The following is a 21680-nucleotide window of genomic DNA, read 5'->3' as shown; positions in this document are numbered from 1 at the left end:
CAATGGCTCAGTGTCCGGCTGGAGACCAGTAATGAGTGGTGTCCCTCAGGGATCAGTGTTGGGACTGGTCTTGTTCAACATCTTCGTCGGTGACATGGACAGTGGGATTGAGTGTGCCCTCAGCAAGTTTGCCAGTGACGCCAAGCTGTGTGGTTTAGTTGATACACTGGAGGGAAGGAATGCCATCCAGAGGGACCTTGACACACTTGTGAGGTGGGCTGATGCCAACCTCATGAACTTTAACCATGGCAAGTGCGAGGTCCTGCACCTGGGTTGGAGCAATCCCAGGCACAGCTACAGGTTGGGCAGAGAAGAGATTCAGAGCAGCCCTGCGGAGAAGGACTTGGCGGTGTTGGTTGATGAGGAAAATGAATGTGAGCCAGCTTCAGTGTGCGCTTGCAGGCCCGAAAGCCAACCGTATCCTGGGCTGCATCAAAAGGAGCGTGACCAGCAGGTCGAAAGAGGTGATCCTGCCCCTCTACTCTGCTCTCGTGAGACCTCACCTGGAGTATTGTGTGCAGTTCTGGTGTCCTCAAAATAAAAAGGACATGGAACTGTTGGAACAAATCCAGAGGAGGGCCACGAGGATGATCAGGGGGCTGGAGCACCTCCCGTATGAAGACAGGCTGAGGAAGTTGGGGCTGTTCAGCCTGGAGAAGAGAAGGCTGCGTGGAGACCTCCTAGCAGCCTTCCAGTATCTGAAGGGGGCCTATAGGGATGCTGGGGAGGGACTCTTCGTTGGGGACTGTAGTGACAGGACAAAGGGGTAAAGGGTTAAAACTTAAACAGGGGAAGTTTAGATTGGATATAAGGAGGAAATTCTTTCCTGTTAGGGTGATGAGGCACTGGAATAGGTTGCCCAAGGAGGTTGCGAATGCTCCATCCCTGGCAGAGTTCAAGGCCAGGCTGGTTGAAGCCTTGGCTGAGATGGTTTAGTGTGAGGTGTCCCTGCCCACAGCAGGGGGGTTGGAACTAGATGATCTTAGGGTCCTTTCCAACCTTAACTGTTCTATGAGTCTATGATTCTAATAGTAATGCAATGAAAAATTTGCTGAGACATATTTAGGAGTAGGTCTTCCTCATTTCTTATCTGATTTAGGAGCTTTATGGTAACCCATTACAAGCACAACATCCCATGTGTTAGCACCTCTGTCAAAAGCAGTAAGGAAAAATATTGCATGAAAAACTACATGAGAGGATGGGCTCAAAAACCGGCTTGCTCAGTGACCTTTGATTTTTTGCCCAGGTATTTCCCTCAGCTCCTGAAAAACAGTTTTTTAATCCTACACATGCTTTATGACATAATAATGAGGAGAATGAGAAAACCATAAGTAGAAAAGTCCAATTTCTTTCATGAAAGTTTTAACTTGTGTTCCAAAAGTACCCTTGGAGGACAGTGACAGCAGGATGCTTTCCTGGAATATGAACAGCAAACACGAGAGGATGGAAATATGCAGTATTTTTTTCTTGGAAAAGGCAGAAAATTCTAGATGTGAAATATAACTAACTATAAGAACAATGCTTGAAATAAGTACAGAAGGAAATGGGTATTACAGGTATAGGAAAAAGGGACTGAAATGGATCCTTTGTTAGATGATAGTATGTTGCTATTTAGGAAGTGCACCTTAATGTACTGTATCATAATTACATTAAAAATTTAGCTAATAATCTCCTAGAAGCAGTTCTCTGGAAACCTCTCCATGGTGCTTTTTTCAACTTGGAAGAATCCTTCAGAAATCTTTCAGGAGAAACAGTACAGAAGGGTTTGGCAAGTGTCATCCCATAGGTTAGTGCTGAGTGGGGGTCTTGGTGCCTGCAGGCTGTCTGCCTCCCAGTCTCGTTGGAAGGTACTCCTAACCCTAGACTGGGGTCCTGAGGATTCCTGCCCTGGATGTGATGGCATCCTCAGCATTGCCCATCAGCCAAACTCAAACAATTTGAGTGAAGCTGGCTAGACCATCTTCTGTCCTGGGAGGTCAAAGCCAGGACCCTGCAAGCCGAAGGTCAGTGTTATTCAAGGTCTCCTAAATCTGCCCTGGCCTACAGGCACTGCTTTGTTTGGGGTTCTGGATCCTGCATCTCTTCTCACTGCTCAGGGAAACTGTGTGCCTCAGGTGCTGTTATGTGGCTGAGCTGCAGTGCTCAGGTGTGCCTGAAATAACTGGCATTCTGATTCTCCAAAGGCCTCCTCTGGGCATCCTCTGGTGTCCACACAGCATTGCCTTGTCTGGGGCTTGAAAAAGACCTGCTCTTTATGACCCTATATCTAGAGGGGAAGGAAGAATGGAGCCTTTCATCAAGTTATTTTGATGAAAACCTTTCTTTGCCTTTAGCCCTGATACCTCTCACTAGTTTTGCTGGGCAATTGGATCCAGGGTTTTGTTGCCAGAGAGATCAGCAAAAGATTTACTTCTTTCATCTACCTCTTCGAGGAGGAGAATTTGGAACAAGATTAGTGATTGTGTTTGAAACAAACAAACAAAAAAAAAAATGGAAAAAATAAAAGAGGAAGGAAAAAAAAGAAAAAAGCCTTCCACTCATCATAGTTCTTTGCAGTGGGTTGTTTGGTTTTTATTTTCCCCTGAAGCAAGTTACGTTGTTTTTTAAAAACGCATATTTTCATTGAACTGGTGAGCATTGTGTTCTCAAATATAGTATCTGCATATGTTTGTTACCCATGGTGGATGACTATCTTTTTCTGTGCTACTGTAGCTCCTGTCTCTAATCTGCATGAATTTCCTCTTCTCCTTAAAATGTCCTTTGGGGCACAGACCCTCTTTTTGTTCATTCGTGCACAAGGATTGACTGTGAAGGAGCCCTACGCTTTCCCACAGGACAAGTAATAAATCATAATATCCAGCACTGTAGGGACTTTCATAAAACAGGGTTGCCTTTTAACCCATACTGGGTGGTTGTTTTACTGAGCACAATGTCTCTGTGACTATTCATACTTATTACTGTTGCTTTTTAAAATGCTTTGTAGACTATTGTTAACAGCTTTTGAAGGCTGGAGTGGAAAATTAGTGGAAATGTGTATCCTGGTGTTCCCTCATTACTTTAAACTGAAATTGTGGGGTGTGGAGGGCAGGATTAAGAGCATTTTTTTTCCAGATAAAAATGTTGTAAGGCAAGTTTGGCCATGCTGCTTTGCTCCAGCTGTCTTGGCTTGCAATGGCAGTCCTGGTGCTGCTGTGGGTTAAATACCGCCTCCCTGCTGTGAATCCCAGGAGCTCTTGAAACTGTTCACCTGACTTTTCTGGGAACAGTTAATCCATTCAGAGTGTTTCTAGGAGCTTACAGGTGAGCATTATTTCTTTTTTTTTTTTTTTGTGGCTCACCTTGAAATGAGTAGTATTGTGTGTGCATGTGTATTTTAGATGTGTATATATACACAGATGTATGTATATAGTGTTTCTGGAACAATGTTTGCACAGGCTGCATTAGATGGAAAAATAATCATGGTGTTCACTGCGAGCAGGTCATTGCAATACGAAACTTCATTCAGAATTTTAGTTGTTTCCTAGTAAGTGAATCATTTTGTGGAATTAATTTAATTCATTAGTTTTAATGTTTAGTTATTTTCCACTGAGGGGAAGGTGTATCTGGAAGCAAAAACATATGTGATTTCTCTAAAAATCTGCTCTTACTTGAAATCTGTTTCCACTTCGAGGAAGTGTGTGCGTTCGAGCTCATCCCACAAATTTAATTCTCATGTTGTTCTATATTTCAAGACTGGGGGGAAGTGAATAAAGCTGGCCACTGATCACATGAAGGCATATGCTTCTGGAAATTTCGTTTTAGCTGTCAGCATATATGAGGTGGAACCTCTGGTCTTTTGAGGTCAGAGGAGAGTTACGTTGCGGGCTTTGGGGAGAGTCGTGATTCAGAGGGCTGCAAAAAATGGCTTGCCACAGCCTACTGTTACACATCAGCAAAAGGGAAATTAGATCTCCATGCCTCTGCTTCTGAGATGGAGCTCATAGGTGTCATGCTATGGAAATTGCCATCCAGCAGTTGGAGACTGGGTTGTCTTCATAGATTACTTGCAGATCGTGCCGATAAGCACCCACTGGTTTCTAAAAAATCAGTGACCTTTAAGATGTGTTGCGTAGGGGACCCCAAATTTCATCTTTCTGTGTAGAAAACTGCACCTTTCATTTTGCCTGATACATATACATCATGCAATTATAGAAGTGTGTGTATATATATAAAACACACACACACACATATATATATATATATATGATGGTCTGCAATTCTGGGAGCAGTCAAGATCTGAAAGCAGTCTCAGGCTTTTTTATAAAGCTTTCACAGAGTTTTTACAAAACTTTCACAGAGTTATGGCTAGTGAAAATAACAAATTATCTGTTTTTATTTACGGCAGAAATTCAAAGGAGCTGTGATGGCTGAAACACCAAGAAAAATCACAGTTAGTTATTTAACAACCTACAGTTTAGCCAGATTACTTCCTGAAGATGGCTTCTTCGAGGTTTGGGTAATTTTTTGTAAAATTAACTGTAAAGGAGTCATTCTTGGCCTTCAGTGATGTAAAGCAATTGGTTTAAATGATAAACATTTGAGTCCACAGACAATTATACAGGTATTTGAATGACAGGCTCTAATACTTAAGGCAAAATTCTTCTGTTTTTTCTGCTTGTCTTTTTCTCTGGACAGTTCTTCAGATTTCACACAGTTTATCTTTCTGGGCATTACAAACTTAAAGTAGCTTTACTGCTGTAATAAACAAATCAATAAACAACACAAAGTAATCCTCACTCTGCTGTTTATAAGTTCCTGTAATATAATAATTCAGATATTTCTCCCAGAGCAGAAGCGTTCTCCTTCAGAGGCTGTTCAGGGAACTATAAATCAAAATTAAACTTCAGCTTTGAGGAGGTGTTAGTAGGAATCTACTGTTTGCTGTCACTCTGCTTTTCAGCAAAGCTCCAAATACATACAACCTGTCTGATTTGTGTCAACCTTAAAAAGGATTTCTGAATCTGCTGAGCTCAATTGAGCTCCTTCTTGTTTGGTTGGTTTGGATTTTTTTAGGTGTTTGGTAGGATTTTTTTGTTTTTTTGCTGTTTTTTTTTTGGGGTGGTGGTTGGGTTTTGGTGGTTTGGGGGGGGGGGTTTCTTTGTTTGTGTTTTGTGGTGGTTGTTCGTTGGTTGTTTTTTTTTCTCCTATGGTGAAGTAGAAGTCAGATCTGGGCTCTGTTGTATGCAGCCATCCTCCATGTCAGATCATTTCTGACTTCTGAAGATGCATTTGGGTCTTGGTCTCCTCCAGTTTATCCTCATCCTGCTTGCTTGTATCTCAGGGCTGCCACCTCCCAGTACACAGTGGTGCAAACGATGGAGAAGAGCATGTCTTCAGTACTTAAGTGTTACCTGTCTGGGGATGCCACTCAATCCTACCGAAGCCCAATCTGTTGACATACCTAAAAAAGCTCTGCTGGTAACAGGAAAGCTATTCCAGATTTGCCTTATTTTAGCAAGGGTAAAAAATTAAGCTGCTGTTTTAAATGGAAACAATAATAAAGTGTAATATTAAATGAACTTGCGATCTAATATGAAGTCCAAAACCAAATAGATTCTTTTTACTTAATGATCTCATACTTGTTTATCTAACTGCCTCTATAATTTTATCTACTATAGTAGTTTATAAAAGTTTTTATCTGAGGAAAAAAAATAACCTTACTGGCTAATAAAACTGATCTTAATGGCTACAATAAAAAGCTACAGCAGAGTAATTTAAAATTGGGTGAATTTTCTTATTACTCAAATTCTACTTGCTTCACCGTATTATTTTGTGTTGCATTGAATTTGAGACTTCAGGGTTGTTCAGCAATATCAAAGCTTCACTGTTTCACATTTGGCTTTTGGGGTTGGTTTGGTTTTCTTCTTTGAGCCAGTTAAGTTTCTGTTGTAACAGCAGTAACTCAGGCAAGTAATAAATGGCATGGCCTTCCTTATTGAAGACGCTGGTGTCATTTACGATATGCAGATTTGTGACACAGAACCTAAAGCTTCTTTTATTGAGAACACAAATGTCTTGGTGTTAAGAACTAGGTTCTGAAACCTTGATGTTTTAAGTAACATCACTGTTAGGCTGGAGGGCAAGTTTAGCATAGGGGTTGATTATATATCTTATGCACTGAAGTGCAGGGATTTAACCTCAGGTGCTTTCCCTATCTGTGCACCATTTTCCTGTACTTGAAAGTTAATTCATGTGAAGGAAGCCTGTGAATTTCAAGAGCAATTGTACCTGAGTATCTTCTTGTGCGTGCATGTTGTTACAAATTAGATGATACACTGTGAAGGGAAAGATACTTGGGAATACCTTTTTCCTATGATGGGGCCTAATATTAATGCACTTGTATTCAACTTTCCCCTTAGAGATAACGTTTTATCTCTGTTGTTCTTAACCTGTTGCCTCTGCTTTTAATTAAATTAAGTAACATTTAGCTTGAGCTTGGGACTGTGCTTCTGACCTCTGATTTGAAGATCGGTCATCATGTATTTTTTGAAAAGCACATTAAATTCAGCCTTACTTCTTTTATTCTAAAATCTTTTGCTTCTTTTCTATGACCTTAGCTAACCTTTTTTCTGAGCTGTTTAGACTCTGCCAGCCCAGTGGAAATCTCTCTTCTCCCCTCTTCCTCCCTCATTTAGTTTCTTTGTGGACCACTGAGTTTACCTGCCTCATGAAAGTGGTCCAACGAGCACCAGAACTGGGTGCCGGTCCAGCAAGCACCAGAACTGGGTGCAGGTCCAGCAACTTAACCATGACTGGATATAGGCTTGGCAGATGGAAGCAAGACCCACTCTCCTTTCAACAACAGTGACTTGGTAGATTTGGCTTCTCGTAGACCACTGCCTCCTTAAAAGTATGGAGGGTAATGGCAACCCGTAGTGATGCCTTGCCTTGCAGTGAGCTCCAGCGTAAATATTAGCTGCAGAGGTACTCACCTCTCTGTAAGTGAGAGATTTGTAAGAAGGCTTGTCGAAAGAACATTTCTTGCAATTCTCTGAGTTATTTCCTATCACTCGCTAATGAGGATGGGAATGGGGAAACAGAAAGAGAGCATGGTACTGCTTGTTGTACTGCTTGCTTCCCCCCCAGTCTAGTTCAGTTCAACCCCGCATCTCCCTGGGCCAGTCTGCCTTCTTGTTTCTCAATTCCTACTGTTGGATTATTCCATTCATAGTTACCATCTGGTTTCTGTGGTCTTGCTCTTTTATCATTTCACCTCTTTTCTTCACAATGACCCATTTCCCTTGAAAACACCCATCCTTATGTGCAAATGTATCTACTTCCTCTTTCTTCTAGTGAATTTATTTTCTCTTTACTGCTATAGGAAGAGCCGATCTAATACTTAACGAGCATAAGAAAATCTGTTATTTCTTACTAATGAGAATAGCTCTCCATACTTTGAATTAAGGTTTGGGAAAGTGAAGGGAGAGAAGAAGGGTATTTACCATCTGAGCATGGCATGGAACTGAGGAATATCAGTGAGTGAGAGCAGCAGAAGTGTCCCAGGATGTAGCTGTCTGGTGCTTAATCGTCTGGCTTTCTGGGCTGCCTATGGGTGGTGGAAAAAGCCAGTTGTTCCTGCATTGCCCTTTTTAGAGCTGACCTCTAGGGTATCTAGAAATGTGGAAGAAGGAGATCTGCATGGAAATAAAAGATACTTTCTGGGAGGCTGGTGTTTAAGGTCAAAGGCTTACTTCAGAGATGTGCCATTTAGACTTGGCTAGGCTTTTTTGTTATGCTCCTATTGGCATCCTTGGCTATGTCACCTTGGAAAATGGACATGTCTGTGTGGGGGTTTGGGAGCCCATATAGACAAACCTACTCTGTTTGCTACACCCTTCTCTTGTGTATCATCTTCATCATGGGGGAAGGTGTCCGATATAAACATGCTGCTGAATATCTATTGTATTTTCACTCACATAACCTGGGAGCAGATCCCCAGCAAGTGTCACTTCAGTGTTATAATGGAGGTAGATTAAGCAATTTATGGAACCATAAGGTAGTTGACCTAAATCTCTACATAAAATGTACAAGGAAGGGCATAAAGGGTGTTTTAGCTTTAATTTGATTGCCATGGCTGGGGTGTTGCACAGCAGAGTGTCTCTTTTCTGTCTTTTTTGTGTACTCCATCCCATCCGGTAAGGGCATACTCTTGCCATTTGTGAAGTCTGTTCATGGGTAGCTGTTTGCCAGGTAAGGAGAATCACTGCTTCTGACGAAAGTGCCCAAAGGAAGGTTGCAATTACTATCTCTTTTTTCATAACTTCTATAAAATAAGAGAGACCAAGATAGGCTGGGGAAATGTGGGTATTTGAGTCACATGGGAAAACCCATTCTGAAGCCTAATTCTTCACTTTTGGAGGAACTTACCTAGTTGTCTTGCTTTCCCTAGCAGATTTTGGAGTGCTTAATGGAGGAGATGAGATAATTTTCCAATTTTTATAGATGAGACAGCAATTGACCGAGGCACAGAGGGGAAAGCTGGGAGTGGAGACCAGCATTGTCCAGCTCCATCCTTGTACTGCTGATGATTCCAGCCATTTGGCCACAGTCTGCTTCACTCTTCATTTCTGCCCCAGGGGAGCTGGGTATGGATGTTGCAAGCATTTGCTGCAATGTCTTGGCACTAGCTGTTGTCTATAGAATGCATCTTTAGTTTCTCTGCAGGCTAAGAGCAGAAGAAAGGCTTTTCCACCCCGTCACCCTAGAAAAGACACAGAGTTCTTTGCTATTTAATTTGCTGTCAGCATATGTAGAGAAAGTGGGAGAGAGAATAGTATTTCCATATTTGTATACTAATTACAGTTTTTCAGAGAACTTTGAACCAACAAAGATATTTTTTTAAGCTTGTCAGGACAAGAGTGATGTTTGTTAGCAGTGAAAATACTGGGGAATGGGAGTATCATACATTGGATAAATGTTTGTTGTCGCTATCTTTAACCTGAGTTCTGTTTGTTACTGATACTGTTGTGGAGATCAGAGACCAGGTATAATTTGGATTAAGGAAAAGGGAGACAGAAAAGAAGCACTGAGCAGTGTTTGCACACTGTAAATGAATGCACTAATGAGACTTTGTATCTTAATAGGGAAAAGTAGAGCCCTGATTTAGAAAAGCACTTAAGCCTGTGCTTCTTTTCAGGGAGTGACAGAATCGTATAAGGCCTATTGATTCAACAACTGAAAGAGATTTCAGCTTGTACTCATATCTGAGCAAGCTTTAGAATAAGGGGAGGAAGGGATTATTGTTACTTTCTGTTATTTTTTTTCCCCACAGAGTCAAGGTGAACTGTGGGAATATTAAGTGCTGCAAAATTACAAACACAGAAACATTCCTCCAAATTAGTAGCAAACCTTTTCCCCCAGCATATTGTACTTGTCTTTGGGAATAGTAAATCACATAGTTAGCTGGGCAGACCAATCATGTGCAGAGCTTGTGAAAATAATTATCTCTCTATTTCCAGCTTTTGTTTCACCACCTTCAAACATGCACTGAAATTTCACCCTGAAAATTGTGAGCCAGAACATGATTTTTTTTTCTGGGAAAATTGCATATAAAACCTAATTAAAAGCATCATCCCACACTTTTCTTTTAAAAGTACATCTACTACCATCATGCCTCTAAATGTAACAGTGCTCAACAAGTGTCTAGCAGCCAAGAAGACACATAATTTAAAGGCTATTTCAGCATTTGATTAAGCACACAGTGATAACTACAAGCTCATGCCCTGCAGGCATGACAAGAGGCAATTATGTTCTGAGGTCAAAAGGGAGGGGGGAAAAAGCACAAGATTTTGATGACTTACTTAATTTTCCAGCTCCTGAAATTAGCAGAGACAAAGAAGTTCTAAATCACCCAGATAAAATACTGTCATTATCTGTTGCTGTTTCACCCTCTGCTCTCACTTTGCCCTGCAAAAGCTCAGAAGGAAGATTTTCCACCAAATGGCTGCACTTAGAAAATTCAAATTAGCACACATTTAAATGTTAAAAAGAGCACTTTTCGAAATCTTTTAAGTTCTGCCATATGCATTTAGATGGCTGTCTGCACATAGGATCCTGGAAAAAGACACCTGTTTTCCAAAGTAGTGAGCAGCCATCAGCTCCTCTTGACTTAAAGCCAACAATTAGGTCACTTATTTAGGAGATTAAATAAGGAGTTCATCAAAAAACTGCAAAGGTAGGGAGCTGCCCAAAGGAGAGGGAAGTGTATTAATGAATTAATATAATTGTGCTGTGTATGTCATGGATGGGCTTTGATGTATATTATTTCATAACAAAAGGCAAACAAATCTTTGTTTAAGATTATCATATAGAGATGCGATGTCAAGAAATGTGCTTACAAGGAGATAAAGATTCAACCTCTAATCTCCCTTCAGAATATTTACTGCAGATATGTGTAGAAAAAAGCCATGCACAGCAACTGAACTTGGTCAAGGATGGCAGAATGGAAAGCACACCATTGCTTTCTCCTGTCGTATTACAGTATTTAACTATTCCTACAGTTTGTCCAGGGTGTCACATTTCTTTTATGCCATATAACCAGCAAATAAATGTTGACTCCGTGATACATGATTCAGGGACTGTAGTGATAGGACAAGGGGTAACAGCTTCAAACTTAAACAGGGGACATTCAGGTTAGGTAAGGAAGAAGTTCTTTACTGTGAGGGTGTTGAGGCACTGGAACAGGTTCCCCAAGGAAGTTGTGAATGCTTCATCCCTGGCAGTGTTCAAGGCCAGGTTGGACAGAGCCTTGGGCAGCATGGTTTAGTGTGAGGTGTGCCTGCACATGGTAGAGGGCGTGGAACTTGATGTTCTTAAGGCCCTTTCCAACCCTAACTATTCTGTTATTCTATACTGTAGTAAGGTGTCTGTAAAACAAAGCTGTCCTTCTGATGGAAAACAATTGAGTGATTATGTGAGAAACAAAAAGGTGAATACCAGTAAAGCCACATCGGGAAATATTTGCATCTGTTCAGAGATTCTTTAATGAGAAGCAGTATATGAGCTCTTATTTTGGGGGAGGAGTATTTGGTTTGGGTTTGTTTTGTTTTTTTTTTTTTTCTGGGGAGTACTGGGGGCTGACATTCATGCAATTTTAGTAAATCAGTGCTATAAAGTCTCATGTACAGTAAGAGCTGCCCAAGATACAAGAAATGTGTTCTCACACCTGGTTAAGAAACATATAACAGTTTTTACTAAACCTTTGTTTTTTTGTATTAACTGTGAAATCCTCCACCAGAAGCCTGAAGTAACATATCATCATTGTTGGCAGAGCTACTGTGAGATTAGGCAGCTATCTTTCTCCTCAGATAAACTTCTATTTTAATAAAATCATATTGCTGGTAGGACTTCCTAATGTCTTATTTCCAACAAAACACCAGAGCTAAGATTAGCTGCATATGTACAGGATTGCTTTTGATAAATACAATTAAATAGGTTGTATGAGTCAATTCTCAGAAAGTTAGTTTCTGTGATTTTAAGTGAGGTTTTCCTTAACCACCACATTTAATGTCTGCTTTCTTTGAAAATATAGAATAGTTACTGCAAAAAATGTATAGGAATTAACATAAAAATATTTTCTGAGGCATGTGAGTCAGAGGCTTAAGTTTTGTATGGTAAAAAGTAAGGTAGTGTTAGAAATTGGCTTTACCATTTCTGTAGTCTACATTAGCCTTCTAGAGAAAAGTATCCAAATTGTCCAAGGACTGGTCCAAACAATAACCCCAAACAGCTAGTATTGACTGTAAACCTCATTTTGCCATTTTCTTGGCAGTAAATAAAAGTCATCTATGCATATAGCAGGAGGAGGGAAGGCACTTGTCATCAGTTTTGTGCCAAAAGCTGCTAGAAACCTTCTGCCTCCTGTGTCACCAGTCTGCTCAGGTTTAGTACAGTAGAGGCTCAGAAAGAGAGCTCACCAAAGCTCTTTTCCAAATCAACAGCCTGGCATCAGATGTTTGTTTATGGTTGCATTTTTCAACTCTAAATTCTTCTGAAAAATGTGTTACTAATTCATACAGGCCTACATATGAAGATATTTTAGAAGCTTTGGTTCCAATCACATTTCAGTAAATTCAAAGTAACTGCATCAGAGTGTGAATCTTAGTTCAGATGAGTATCTGAGAGTAGAATCAGATCCTTTGCTTTGACTTCAGTGTTCATTTTGGACAAACTTTGTTTCTCTTGAAATTACTTTTTAGAGTTCAACTCCTAACTGGGCTTGTGAATGCTAAAGATAATGCAGGCAAATGTAAACTACCCCCCATTGCTGTAGAGTCTGTTGTTTTGCAGAGCAGGGGCTGTTGTGGACAGACTCTTTTAAACAGACTTAAAACCTCTTGATAGTGTTTGTAGGGGAGACTAAATTTGCTGGGCCTAGTGACTGCTTTTCTGATGATCTTCACTTCGATCAGCTATTGTTTCTAACTTTGCTTCCTTCTTCCTTCACTCACCTTGTCGTTATTAGTGACATTAAACCAAGGGTAAGAATGAGGTATTGCATTTCAGAGATTTGCACTTGTCATCCTGGCTTCCTGCCTTCTGTAACAGGAGAATGTGGGCACAGTAATAATTTACTGCATTACAAAAATGTATGGTGCAATATGAGCTCGGGGCAAAGCTGTTTCTCTGATCTTGGGGAAGGAGGACATCTTATATGATCCAAACCCTAAAGCTATGTAATTTTAGAAGCTGTTATTCAGGAATAATTGCATATCTGTCTTGGGGTTTTTGTGATTAGTCCAGAACTCTGGCACATTGGCAAGGATCTGATTGATATTAGAGTGATCCCTGCAAATTTACAAAAATGAGAGTGTTTATCTTTCAATAATATATATCTAAATGAGACAACTGACAATAATAGAAAGCTTCATGGAAGTTTGAGTAGATGTCGGATTGCTGTCTGCTAGACAGAGCGGCATTGATACAGTTAAGGGGTATACTGAGAAACATCAGTATGCTTTTATTTCCATAAGCAAACCCAGTGTGCATATGACATGGGGAAGTTTTATGTGACAGAACAAAAACACAATGGAAGGGATTTTTGGTTTTGGGGAGCGTACTTTGGTGGTTTTATAGTGGGGCTGGGAGGTAGTGAGTTCTTGAAAGATGCTTGGTGTCAGATGGACCCTTGATCTGTTACAGGGTTGAACCTTCCCTGACTGCTCTGTGACCATCACATGGATACAGGCTTAGTTTATGTTTAGTTTTATGGTTGTAAGGAGTACGAAATGGAGCTGAAAGAGCACATTGTCCCTACAGCTGGAAACATTTTTGATGTGGGTGATTTTTCATTCTTGGGCAATAAGGAAAGGAAAAGGGTGGGCTGTTGTTTCAGCTCGTGGCTGATATGCTCAGCTGGTAAATCAAAGTATTTGGTGCCCAGGTTCACCGTGCATTTCCTGTGAAATTTTCTGTTGTTGAGATGACAATCTATACTTCATATGGATATTTGGGGGATTAATGCATTCGAGTTTTTAAGCTATTGAAGACCTTTAGATCAAAGAGGCTGTAAAGATCGGAAATATTATTGCATTTTGTCATGTGATGAGTTTATTCATTAATACTTTAGGGCTTTGTTTTTAAGGTTTCTCAAAGTGTGTTTCTTTTTTCTTTTGCAAACTGTAGCCTGGATTTCTTTTAAAACAGGTAAGATTTCTGAGAGCTCTTTAAATTAACTTTACAAGTATGTGCCACTATTGAACATCCAGGCAGATCCGACACAAAGCTGAGACTGAACTTTAATCACTCAGTGTCCTATATATTGGCCTTTCCATAGAAAATATCACTGCAGGGCCCAAACTTTGGGATAGTTGCCAGAACCTGCAGGCCATTTGCCGGCATGCTGCAGGCTACAGCAAAAGCCATTAGTCTCGTGCTTTCTAAGGATCAAGAAAAAGGAGCAGGAGCAATGCAGATGTTATTACATCTGTAGTAGGGCAGATGCAGTCTTGCTGAGCAGGTGGGATCCTGGTGCTTGGATTGCTTGTTGTCAGAAAATTTCTCCCGGTGGATCAGGTACAACACAGGACTGTAATTTTGTATTATCAAAGCCAACTAGCTTTTTCACCTGGTAAGTAGAAGTAATAACAATGCCATAGTTGCTGCTGATTTCTAAAGCTCTGTTTAAAAGGGATCATTAGCTTATTTTTGAGATGAACAAATCAAGTTGCTATGTGGAGAAGTGATTTCTCTGGGCCGCCAGCAAGCCCAGGACCTCATTTCTGCAGACCATATATCTCAAAGATACCAAAACTATCTTAGTACAGCATATGGATAAAACATGCTGCTAAATGTCATTCTGCTTTTAATTCTTGCTTCAGTGTGGAAAGTAAATGTTTGCTGTCTTTCTGTGTTAATCTTTGCAGCTTTCAGCCGTGCCCCGGTCCCCATGGCTGTGGTCCGAAGGGAGCTGTCCTGTGAGAGTTACCCCATAGAGCTTCGCTGCCCGGGAACAGATGTTATCATGATTGAAAGTGCCAACTATGGGAGGACTGATGATAAAATCTGTGACTCTGATCCTGCTCAGATGGAGAATATCCGCTGTTATCTGCCAGATGCCTATAAGATTATGACTCAAAGGTATAGTATTTAATATTCTTTGTTTGCTGACTTGTTTTTTTAATCTGGTATGTACACACCAGTTTGTGTGTGTGCATGAGAAAATGCAGGTACTTAGTCCCTGTGTATGTGCATGGAATTAAAGCTGTCGTTGCTTGACTGTGGGTTTAAAAGAGTTGGGTTAGCGTCATGCAATATAAATAATAACTGCTGTAAGTACTACTAATCAGTTATCTTGATACTCACTGCATCCCAGTTTTACCTCTGAAATACCTAAATATCAAAACCCCTAGTGAACTTGTAAGTGGAGTCTCTCAAATACATATTCACTGTTTTCTGTACTGTGTTCAAACAGATGGCCAGTAATCGCCTTTAAACAATTAATAATTTGTTCAGACTAATTTACATTTATCAAAATACAAAAAAATAAAAATAGTTTCCATCATTCCTTGTGGTGCCAGGTTTAGTTTTAGGGAGGATCTGAATTCCCAGTCAAGAATTTGCATTCACACTGGTTTTGCAGAAGACTTGCTTAATTTCTCTATAATGACCATTACTACTAACTGTGACTGCTGCATCTGGAAATGGTAACGAAGACATATGCCATGTGGACAGATTCCTGTGTTGCAGAGCCAGGGCCTAAGAATTTATTCCAACCTAGAGGTATCGTGGTTATGGAAAGCCTTTAACTGTTGCTGAATTTTTCAGGGTATTTTCTGGCACAAGAGGTGTTGTGGGAAGAACAAGTCAAGTGCTTGACATGTAATTGCATTCAGTGCATTACTCCTAATAACTACACATGAATAATTATTCAGTACATTTGGCTTTTAATTAAATAGTAATCAAAATGAGTATTTCGGAGTATTAATAATTGTATTGACATAGACAAACTGTTGCTAATTGAACTCATGACAACAGTGTTTGCATGGTGACCTAATGGCTGAAGCAGTGCAAGGTTTCAGTGGAGTATCTTGCTATTGTTTGCTGTGAGACACTTTGCACTAAAAATGGAGTTCTGGGAGCAACACAGAAGAAAGCATGAGTTTCATCTATATTTGACATGCTAACAGCTATTCTTTGAGCTCCCTTTAGAACTGCTCTGTGTCAAGGATTTAGATCTCAAAATGCTGAGAGGTATTGTGAAAAATGGTTCTTATAAGGCCATTATTTAAGTTGAACCTCCTTGACTATCTGGTTGAAGTCCCGCTTGTAGGATTGTACTGGTTGCATTTTTCAAGACAAATGAACACGCCATCAGCCAGTCCCTTGGATTTGGCATGGTTTTAGTGGAATTACTGTAATTCTTCTGTTCAGGTTGTTAGTGGCTTCAAGCAGAAACCCTTAATCCTCTGCATATTGGCAGAATAAAACTATGTCATCCCCTTTGTGGGCCATTACAGAGAACAAAGTATTAATATTTTTATATGTATGCAGTAATGTCCTCCAGGCACTCTCTTCCAAGCCAAATGCAGAGCTCTGCAATCTTCTGATCTGTCACCACATGTAGCAAGTCTGCAACAAACATTAGTCCTTTTGTCAGGAAGGGCACATAATCATGCGTGTGCCCATGGTGCTAGGATGAAAACTCACGTTGATTGCTCAGCTCCAGATACCATCACTGCAGGCTCAAATGGCTTAGCAGAGAGTTAGCAGGGAAGTGCTTCTGTGGGTTAAAGCATCTCTGTTTTCCCATTTGGGCAGAAATGGTGCTGTAGAGGATGGCCACTGAAGGAGAAATTTCTTGCAAGGGAAAAGCAAATCCCTACTGACTGAATATTCATATCTGTGAGTCCTTGCCTGGTGCTGTTTATCAGTGGCCAGGCTCAAGAAAGGGTGGTGGCTTTTTCCATTTAAGCTATTTGATTATCAATTTTCACAAAGAGTGCAGTCGTGTTATTAATTGGGTACTATTGAGTTTCTTGAAAATAAATATAACTTGATTTTAGTTAAAAAGCAGGTTAAAAGAAGAAAAATACTCTACTTTGCATTTTATGTCAATCTCATCTCTTTTTTTTTAATCTCCATTAATTCAAAGAGTTGAAACAATTTAAAAATAAAACCATTAAAATGAAATATGTTCTTCAGATGCAAACCTGTCTGCCAGCTCGAAGTATGCCTTATAGCTGAGCATCAGAAAAAAAGTACTTTAAAAGGAGAATTTTGACAGGCTAGTAATTGTGGCACTAACTGTGGCATTTTTTTCTAAAAGCCTCTACCTGTGAAATTAATAAATTCAGCAGTATTTGGGTGTTTTTGCAGATGAATTAAAGCTTTAATACAATGAGCTCGTCTTTGCTAATGCTGCAGGTTGGGAAAGCAGCTACTGGGAACTAAAGAGTCTCATGACAGTGTAACCTGCATGGCAATTGAAGCTGTCTGCCCATGCAAATAAAAACAATATGTACAGTAAATTCTTACTATGCATTGATTAATTATTGCATTTGTAGATGCACAGTTGCCTTGTAGATTTTAGAGTAAGTTGTCTAACTGTTGGCATTTTTTAATCAGCTACGCTGTACAGCTGACTTAGACACACTTTGGCATGGCTTGGGGCGGGGGAGAGGGAAAGATGGGAAGAAAAGCGTGTGTAAGACAGAGATGTTGTCAGTATGTGAGCTGAGGCTGCGAGTGAGAGCATTTATAATAGTTATTAGCAGTTACTCCCTCAGTGGGCACACACAAACCTCCCCACCCCAAAATAAAAACGAAAATTGAACAGGTGAGTTAGTGTGTTTCTTTCTTCTGTATGTTTGGTTAAATTAATTTTGTGGATGAATACATGGGGTTATTTTGAAAGGGAAAGGCATAAATCTGATGGTGTGGTTGCGGAGCCTCCTGAGCAAAGGGGGACAAAAGGAGTTAATGCAAATGTTGCCCTGAAAAATCTCACAAATCTTGAGAATATTGCTTGAAGTAAAAAAAACATTTAAACAACTTGTAGAGCCTATTTTATAGGAAATTATATTGCTGTGGCCTGTTTTGTTTCTTACTTGCCATTTCTTCCTTCAAGCATTTGAGCAGCAGCTGCCTATAAAAACTCAGAGTGCTTTATGGGCTGAATTTTTTCTGATATGGTTAGAGAAATATGCATTTCATAGCATGTTTGCTTTGGAGAAGCCTCTTTTCGAGGGCCTTAACAAACAATTCTAACCATGCCTGTTGTAATCTGTGTGCACTGTACCATGGAAGACTTCACTATGTCCTCCCCTGAGAAACTGTGCCACAAAATTAACATATCATCCATTCAAGCAGCCAGGGCTCTTGGTGAACAATAAGGAAGAACAGCCTCCTTATTCCCATAAGAGTTGCCTTTGTTTTCATAGTGCTAACACTGTCGTTTAGTCTATTAAAATGCACCCTGAACAAAAAATAGTTTTCAGCGTGCTCCCTTGAATTTCTTGTGGATGCTCTCTACCAAGAAGATGCCCAGCTCAGGAAGACAAAATCTGTGTATTACATTTTGCATGCTGGTGTTTTCACTACAATTTGGTGGAGCTAGTCGCCTCGTTAAACTGCCACCCAAATTTAAGGTTGCGGTGTGAGTGAGGGAATTAAGCATTTAGTTGCTTCCTCCTTGATTCAGACAAACATGCCAGCACGTGCTGCTTTTTGAAGCTCACGCTCCAGCATTTTGTGGAATGAAGACAGAGCTTTCCTGGGTTGAATGAAGCCAATGGAAAGAAGATGGGTGGATCAGGTGGAACATGTTTGTTCACAGATCTGTCTGCTGTCAGAACCGCCTTTGTGCTTAACTTCATAGTTTGCAACAGCCTGTTTTACTAAGCTCCTTATCCTTTCCTGTAGGCTTTAACCTTGAATGTTAAAATGAGGGGGGCGGGGGGGGGAAGAGTTCGAGTAGAATGGCTGGCATATAGGTACACCTACACAGAACAGGCACATCTTTTTGCCTTAAATGTGAGATCAAGGCTTTCCTTTTGCTTTCCCAATGTCAGCAGTAAAGGTATTGTCATCTACCCCAGCCGTAGTCTGCTACTCTTAAGCTGGAGGAAGGAAAGGAGGGATGGAATAGTAAGAGGAAACTAGCAGGTGTAACAGAGGAGCAAGGGGGGAAGTGTTCACAGGTCTCAGCAGCTGTTTCTAAAATCCAAACAAAAATCTTTCTGCCTTTTCAACATTTGAAAGGTAGAAAATGTAGAAAGTTCTTGCTTGGGAACTCATATCTCAACAACTCGGCTCAATTTGCAAAGGGGGCAAATTTTGCCTCTTGCCACAGTAGAGTGTTGCATAGCTCATGTGCTATTGTTGCCACTTCTGGCCTGGAGATGAGGGCTGAAAACTGCTCAGCTCTTTTTCCCTCAAGAAAGCACTGGACCTATTTTGTGTCCCACAGGAAAGACACCTCTTGCCCAGAGCTTCCTGCTGCTTCCAGGACAGAGAAGCTGTGGCTCCTCCAGAGGAGGATGTGTAGCCTGCACAGTGCATCGGGACTTGTACCCTCTGCTCTGCTGCAGCCGGTTATGGTGGTGCCTGCCCCACACAAAGCACCCTTGTGTGGCACACCTCAGGACCTGGCAGGTGGATGCTGCAGCTCTGCTGGACTGCTCTGCTGACTGAGCAGATACAGAATTTCTAGTAGCTCTGGGAGGCACAGCTGGGAGTTACTAGATGCCATCATGTTGGACTGCAGTTACTTAGCTGAGCTAGTTTCCTTTGAGTATAATTTGTGTGGTTTGTCCCTGTGGTTTCAATATTGACATCATTGATGAAACCTAGAGTTAAAAAAAAAAAAAAGAGTAGTTAAGAGTGTAAGACTGTTGTCAGCTGCTTTCCATTTAGTTTCATGAATCAGAGGGCTTGATCCTTTAATGTGAGGAGGAGCAGTCGCAACTGTCCTGGTAGTCAGAAGGACGGCAGCAGGCACTTTGCACAGTGCTGGTTAAAATATAGAGATCCTATGAACCAGCTTGCATTACACTGCAAAGATTTTTTTAATCTCCTGAAGGGCTGTGTTTCATCAATGTTTTTGGATGATAACCTGAAAAATGCAGGACTGCAAAATGAGTGCCATTATTATTGTAATAATATTGCATCTCATGGTGTGCTGTTATTGATGCTTATCAGCACCTGTGATTTTCAAGGCACTTTTCAAATGCCAGTGATCTGCTCTTGCGATGGGAAATGGAGAGGCAGGGTTATCTGTATTTTAGAGATAGGGTAATTCACGTTAACCATTCTTAACTGGCCACTGATTTTGATCATACCAATTCTGGGATGTTCTCATAGTGTTTTTTATATTAAGTAGCTTGTCCTGGTGCATGTGGGAGGATGTGCAGGACAAGGAGAGCTGCAGACCCGGAAGCTCTGTAATAACAAGGCTGTCAGTAGGACTGGATGAGCAGGCTTCAGCTGAATTGCAGCACAGTTGTGTCTGCAAAATTAATGGCATATTTCTCAGGAAACAGCCCTCTGCTGATAAGTTGCCATCACCTCTGACTTGGATGCTGAATGCCCCATTTGATAAGAACCGCTCCACCTTCCCTTACATTCCGAGTACATTTTGTGAAAAGTGCCAAGATAGTACTAATTTTTCTAAATATGTTATCACAGAGATGGCATGGGAAATGCATTTCTGAAAAGACTGAGATGTTGCAATGGGAAGCTAGGATTTTCTCTTTCTGGGAAGCGTAAGTCTGGCACTTTTGAGATCTCCATGTGAAAAACATCAATATGGAAAAATACTAATGTGTAACCAGGAGAAATAAACAGGAAATACTGTAGTTCACATTCCCTGAATTCTGATTTTAGAGGCTAGAAAACAAGTCTTATCACCTGGTTAAACAGTCTATTTTCTCACCATGCAGAAAGATATTTTAAAATGAAACAAAGTCTACTAATCTCATCGGCAGCTTGACCCTGCGACAAGGGCACATGTACTATTAGTAACAAACAACACCAAAAACACCAGTAAGTGCTAGTGGAGCAATGTGCACTGAGCTTTTGAGTCATTCTAAAAAAGGTTGCTATTTCCGAGCCTGTACAGTCTTAATTTATCCTAACTCTTCCTTTCCTGAAAATGCTCTCAGACCCAAGCAGAGGAGTAAATTCTAAGAGCGACAGCCCCCTGGAATTGCTTTGGTACCCTAGTAAATCAGGGCTTGTCAGCCCAAGCATCTCAGCTGATTGCAGCTACCATGGTAACAGATGAAGGGGAGACGGTAGTTTCTGAAGGCAATTAGGTTCCAAACTATGGAAGGCTCTGCAGACCAAAAATAATGCTTTAGGCTTCTCTGGGTACCAATTAGTACCTGTGGCCAGCTATAAAGCACCACACTTAAATAAATAAATGGACAGTTATGTTTTGCTGTGGCTGCTGGTTTTTGTTCCCTTTTAGCATGCAAACTCAATGTGCTGTCATTTGAGAAAATCCAGGCTTAAGCTGAGAAAGCAATGGGCAACCAGTGGCCTTCATGGCCAAAGGGAAAGGCCTTCCTGTAGTACTCAGGCTGGAGGAAGCTGGAGGTATTATTCATGACTGTACTCTAAGACAGCTTCATTTTTTCCCCCTCACTGGCCTTAACTGAAAAAGAGAAGACATGGGATAATCTCTTGGATAAATCATGTCTTGAAGTGGCCTCAGAAGTGCTGAACACATGATGTGCTGAAAACCATGCAGGGAAAATTCAGGTTTATTACTCCATCTATTACTTTACTAGTGTGAAAGTGGCTGGCTCCAGCCTGTCAGAGAGAAGGGACTGGCCAGCTCCTGGCAACCTGCTGCATTGTTTGCTTTTGCCAGTGGGAGAAGACCTATGTGAAACATACTTCTGTTATTATTTTTTCTGAACTTTTGCAGCTTGTTGAGAATAGCAGCTACTAATTTGTACACAGAGAAGAAGTGTTAAACAAAGATGGAGACATTGCTGATAGAGATGTCCGCTGGCATTAATACTGCATTTATTACCATGTTGCAGGGGGTGAGTGCAAGCACATAGGAAGCTTTCCTGTAACTGCAAGGAAGGCGATCAGAGAAGATGGAGCTCTAGCTCCTTTGGTACTGCTCTCTGTTTTTGCTGAAACATGGGTTTGTACCATGAAAACCATTATCTGAGGTGCCCAAAGAGCAA

General features: G+C 40.8%; 1 protein-coding gene across 21 annotated transcripts in view; it reads left to right on the top strand.

Moving 5' to 3' along the window:
* Positions 1-21680, top strand: part of ADGRL3 (adhesion G protein-coupled receptor L3) — a 522648-nt gene that overhangs the window by 221062 nt on the left and 279906 nt on the right. For 20 of the 21 annotated variants that reach the window (XR_009747735.1, XR_009747736.1, XM_061479312.1 and 17 more), the window contains 2 exons: positions 13663-13683; positions 14403-14616. Coding sequence is in view for 19 of the 21 variants with exons in the window: in XM_061479312.1 (XP_061335296.1) it covers positions 13663-13683; positions 14403-14616 (235 nt within the window). In the remaining 2 variants the exon portion in view is untranslated. The remainder of the gene's footprint in view (positions 1-13662; positions 13684-14402; positions 14617-21680) is intronic. The other variant, XM_061479231.1, reaches the window with a different exon arrangement.

Source organism: Pezoporus flaviventris, unplaced genomic scaffold (assembly GCF_033815535.1).
Source record: "Pezoporus flaviventris isolate CSIRO_AGI_PZ_B2104156 unplaced genomic scaffold, CSIRO_AGI_Pfla_v1 ptg000002l, whole genome shotgun sequence".
Classification (NCBI taxonomy): Eukaryota; Metazoa; Chordata; class Aves; order Psittaciformes; family Psittacidae; genus Pezoporus; species Pezoporus flaviventris.
This window is presented reverse-complemented; position numbering and strand designations above follow the sequence as displayed.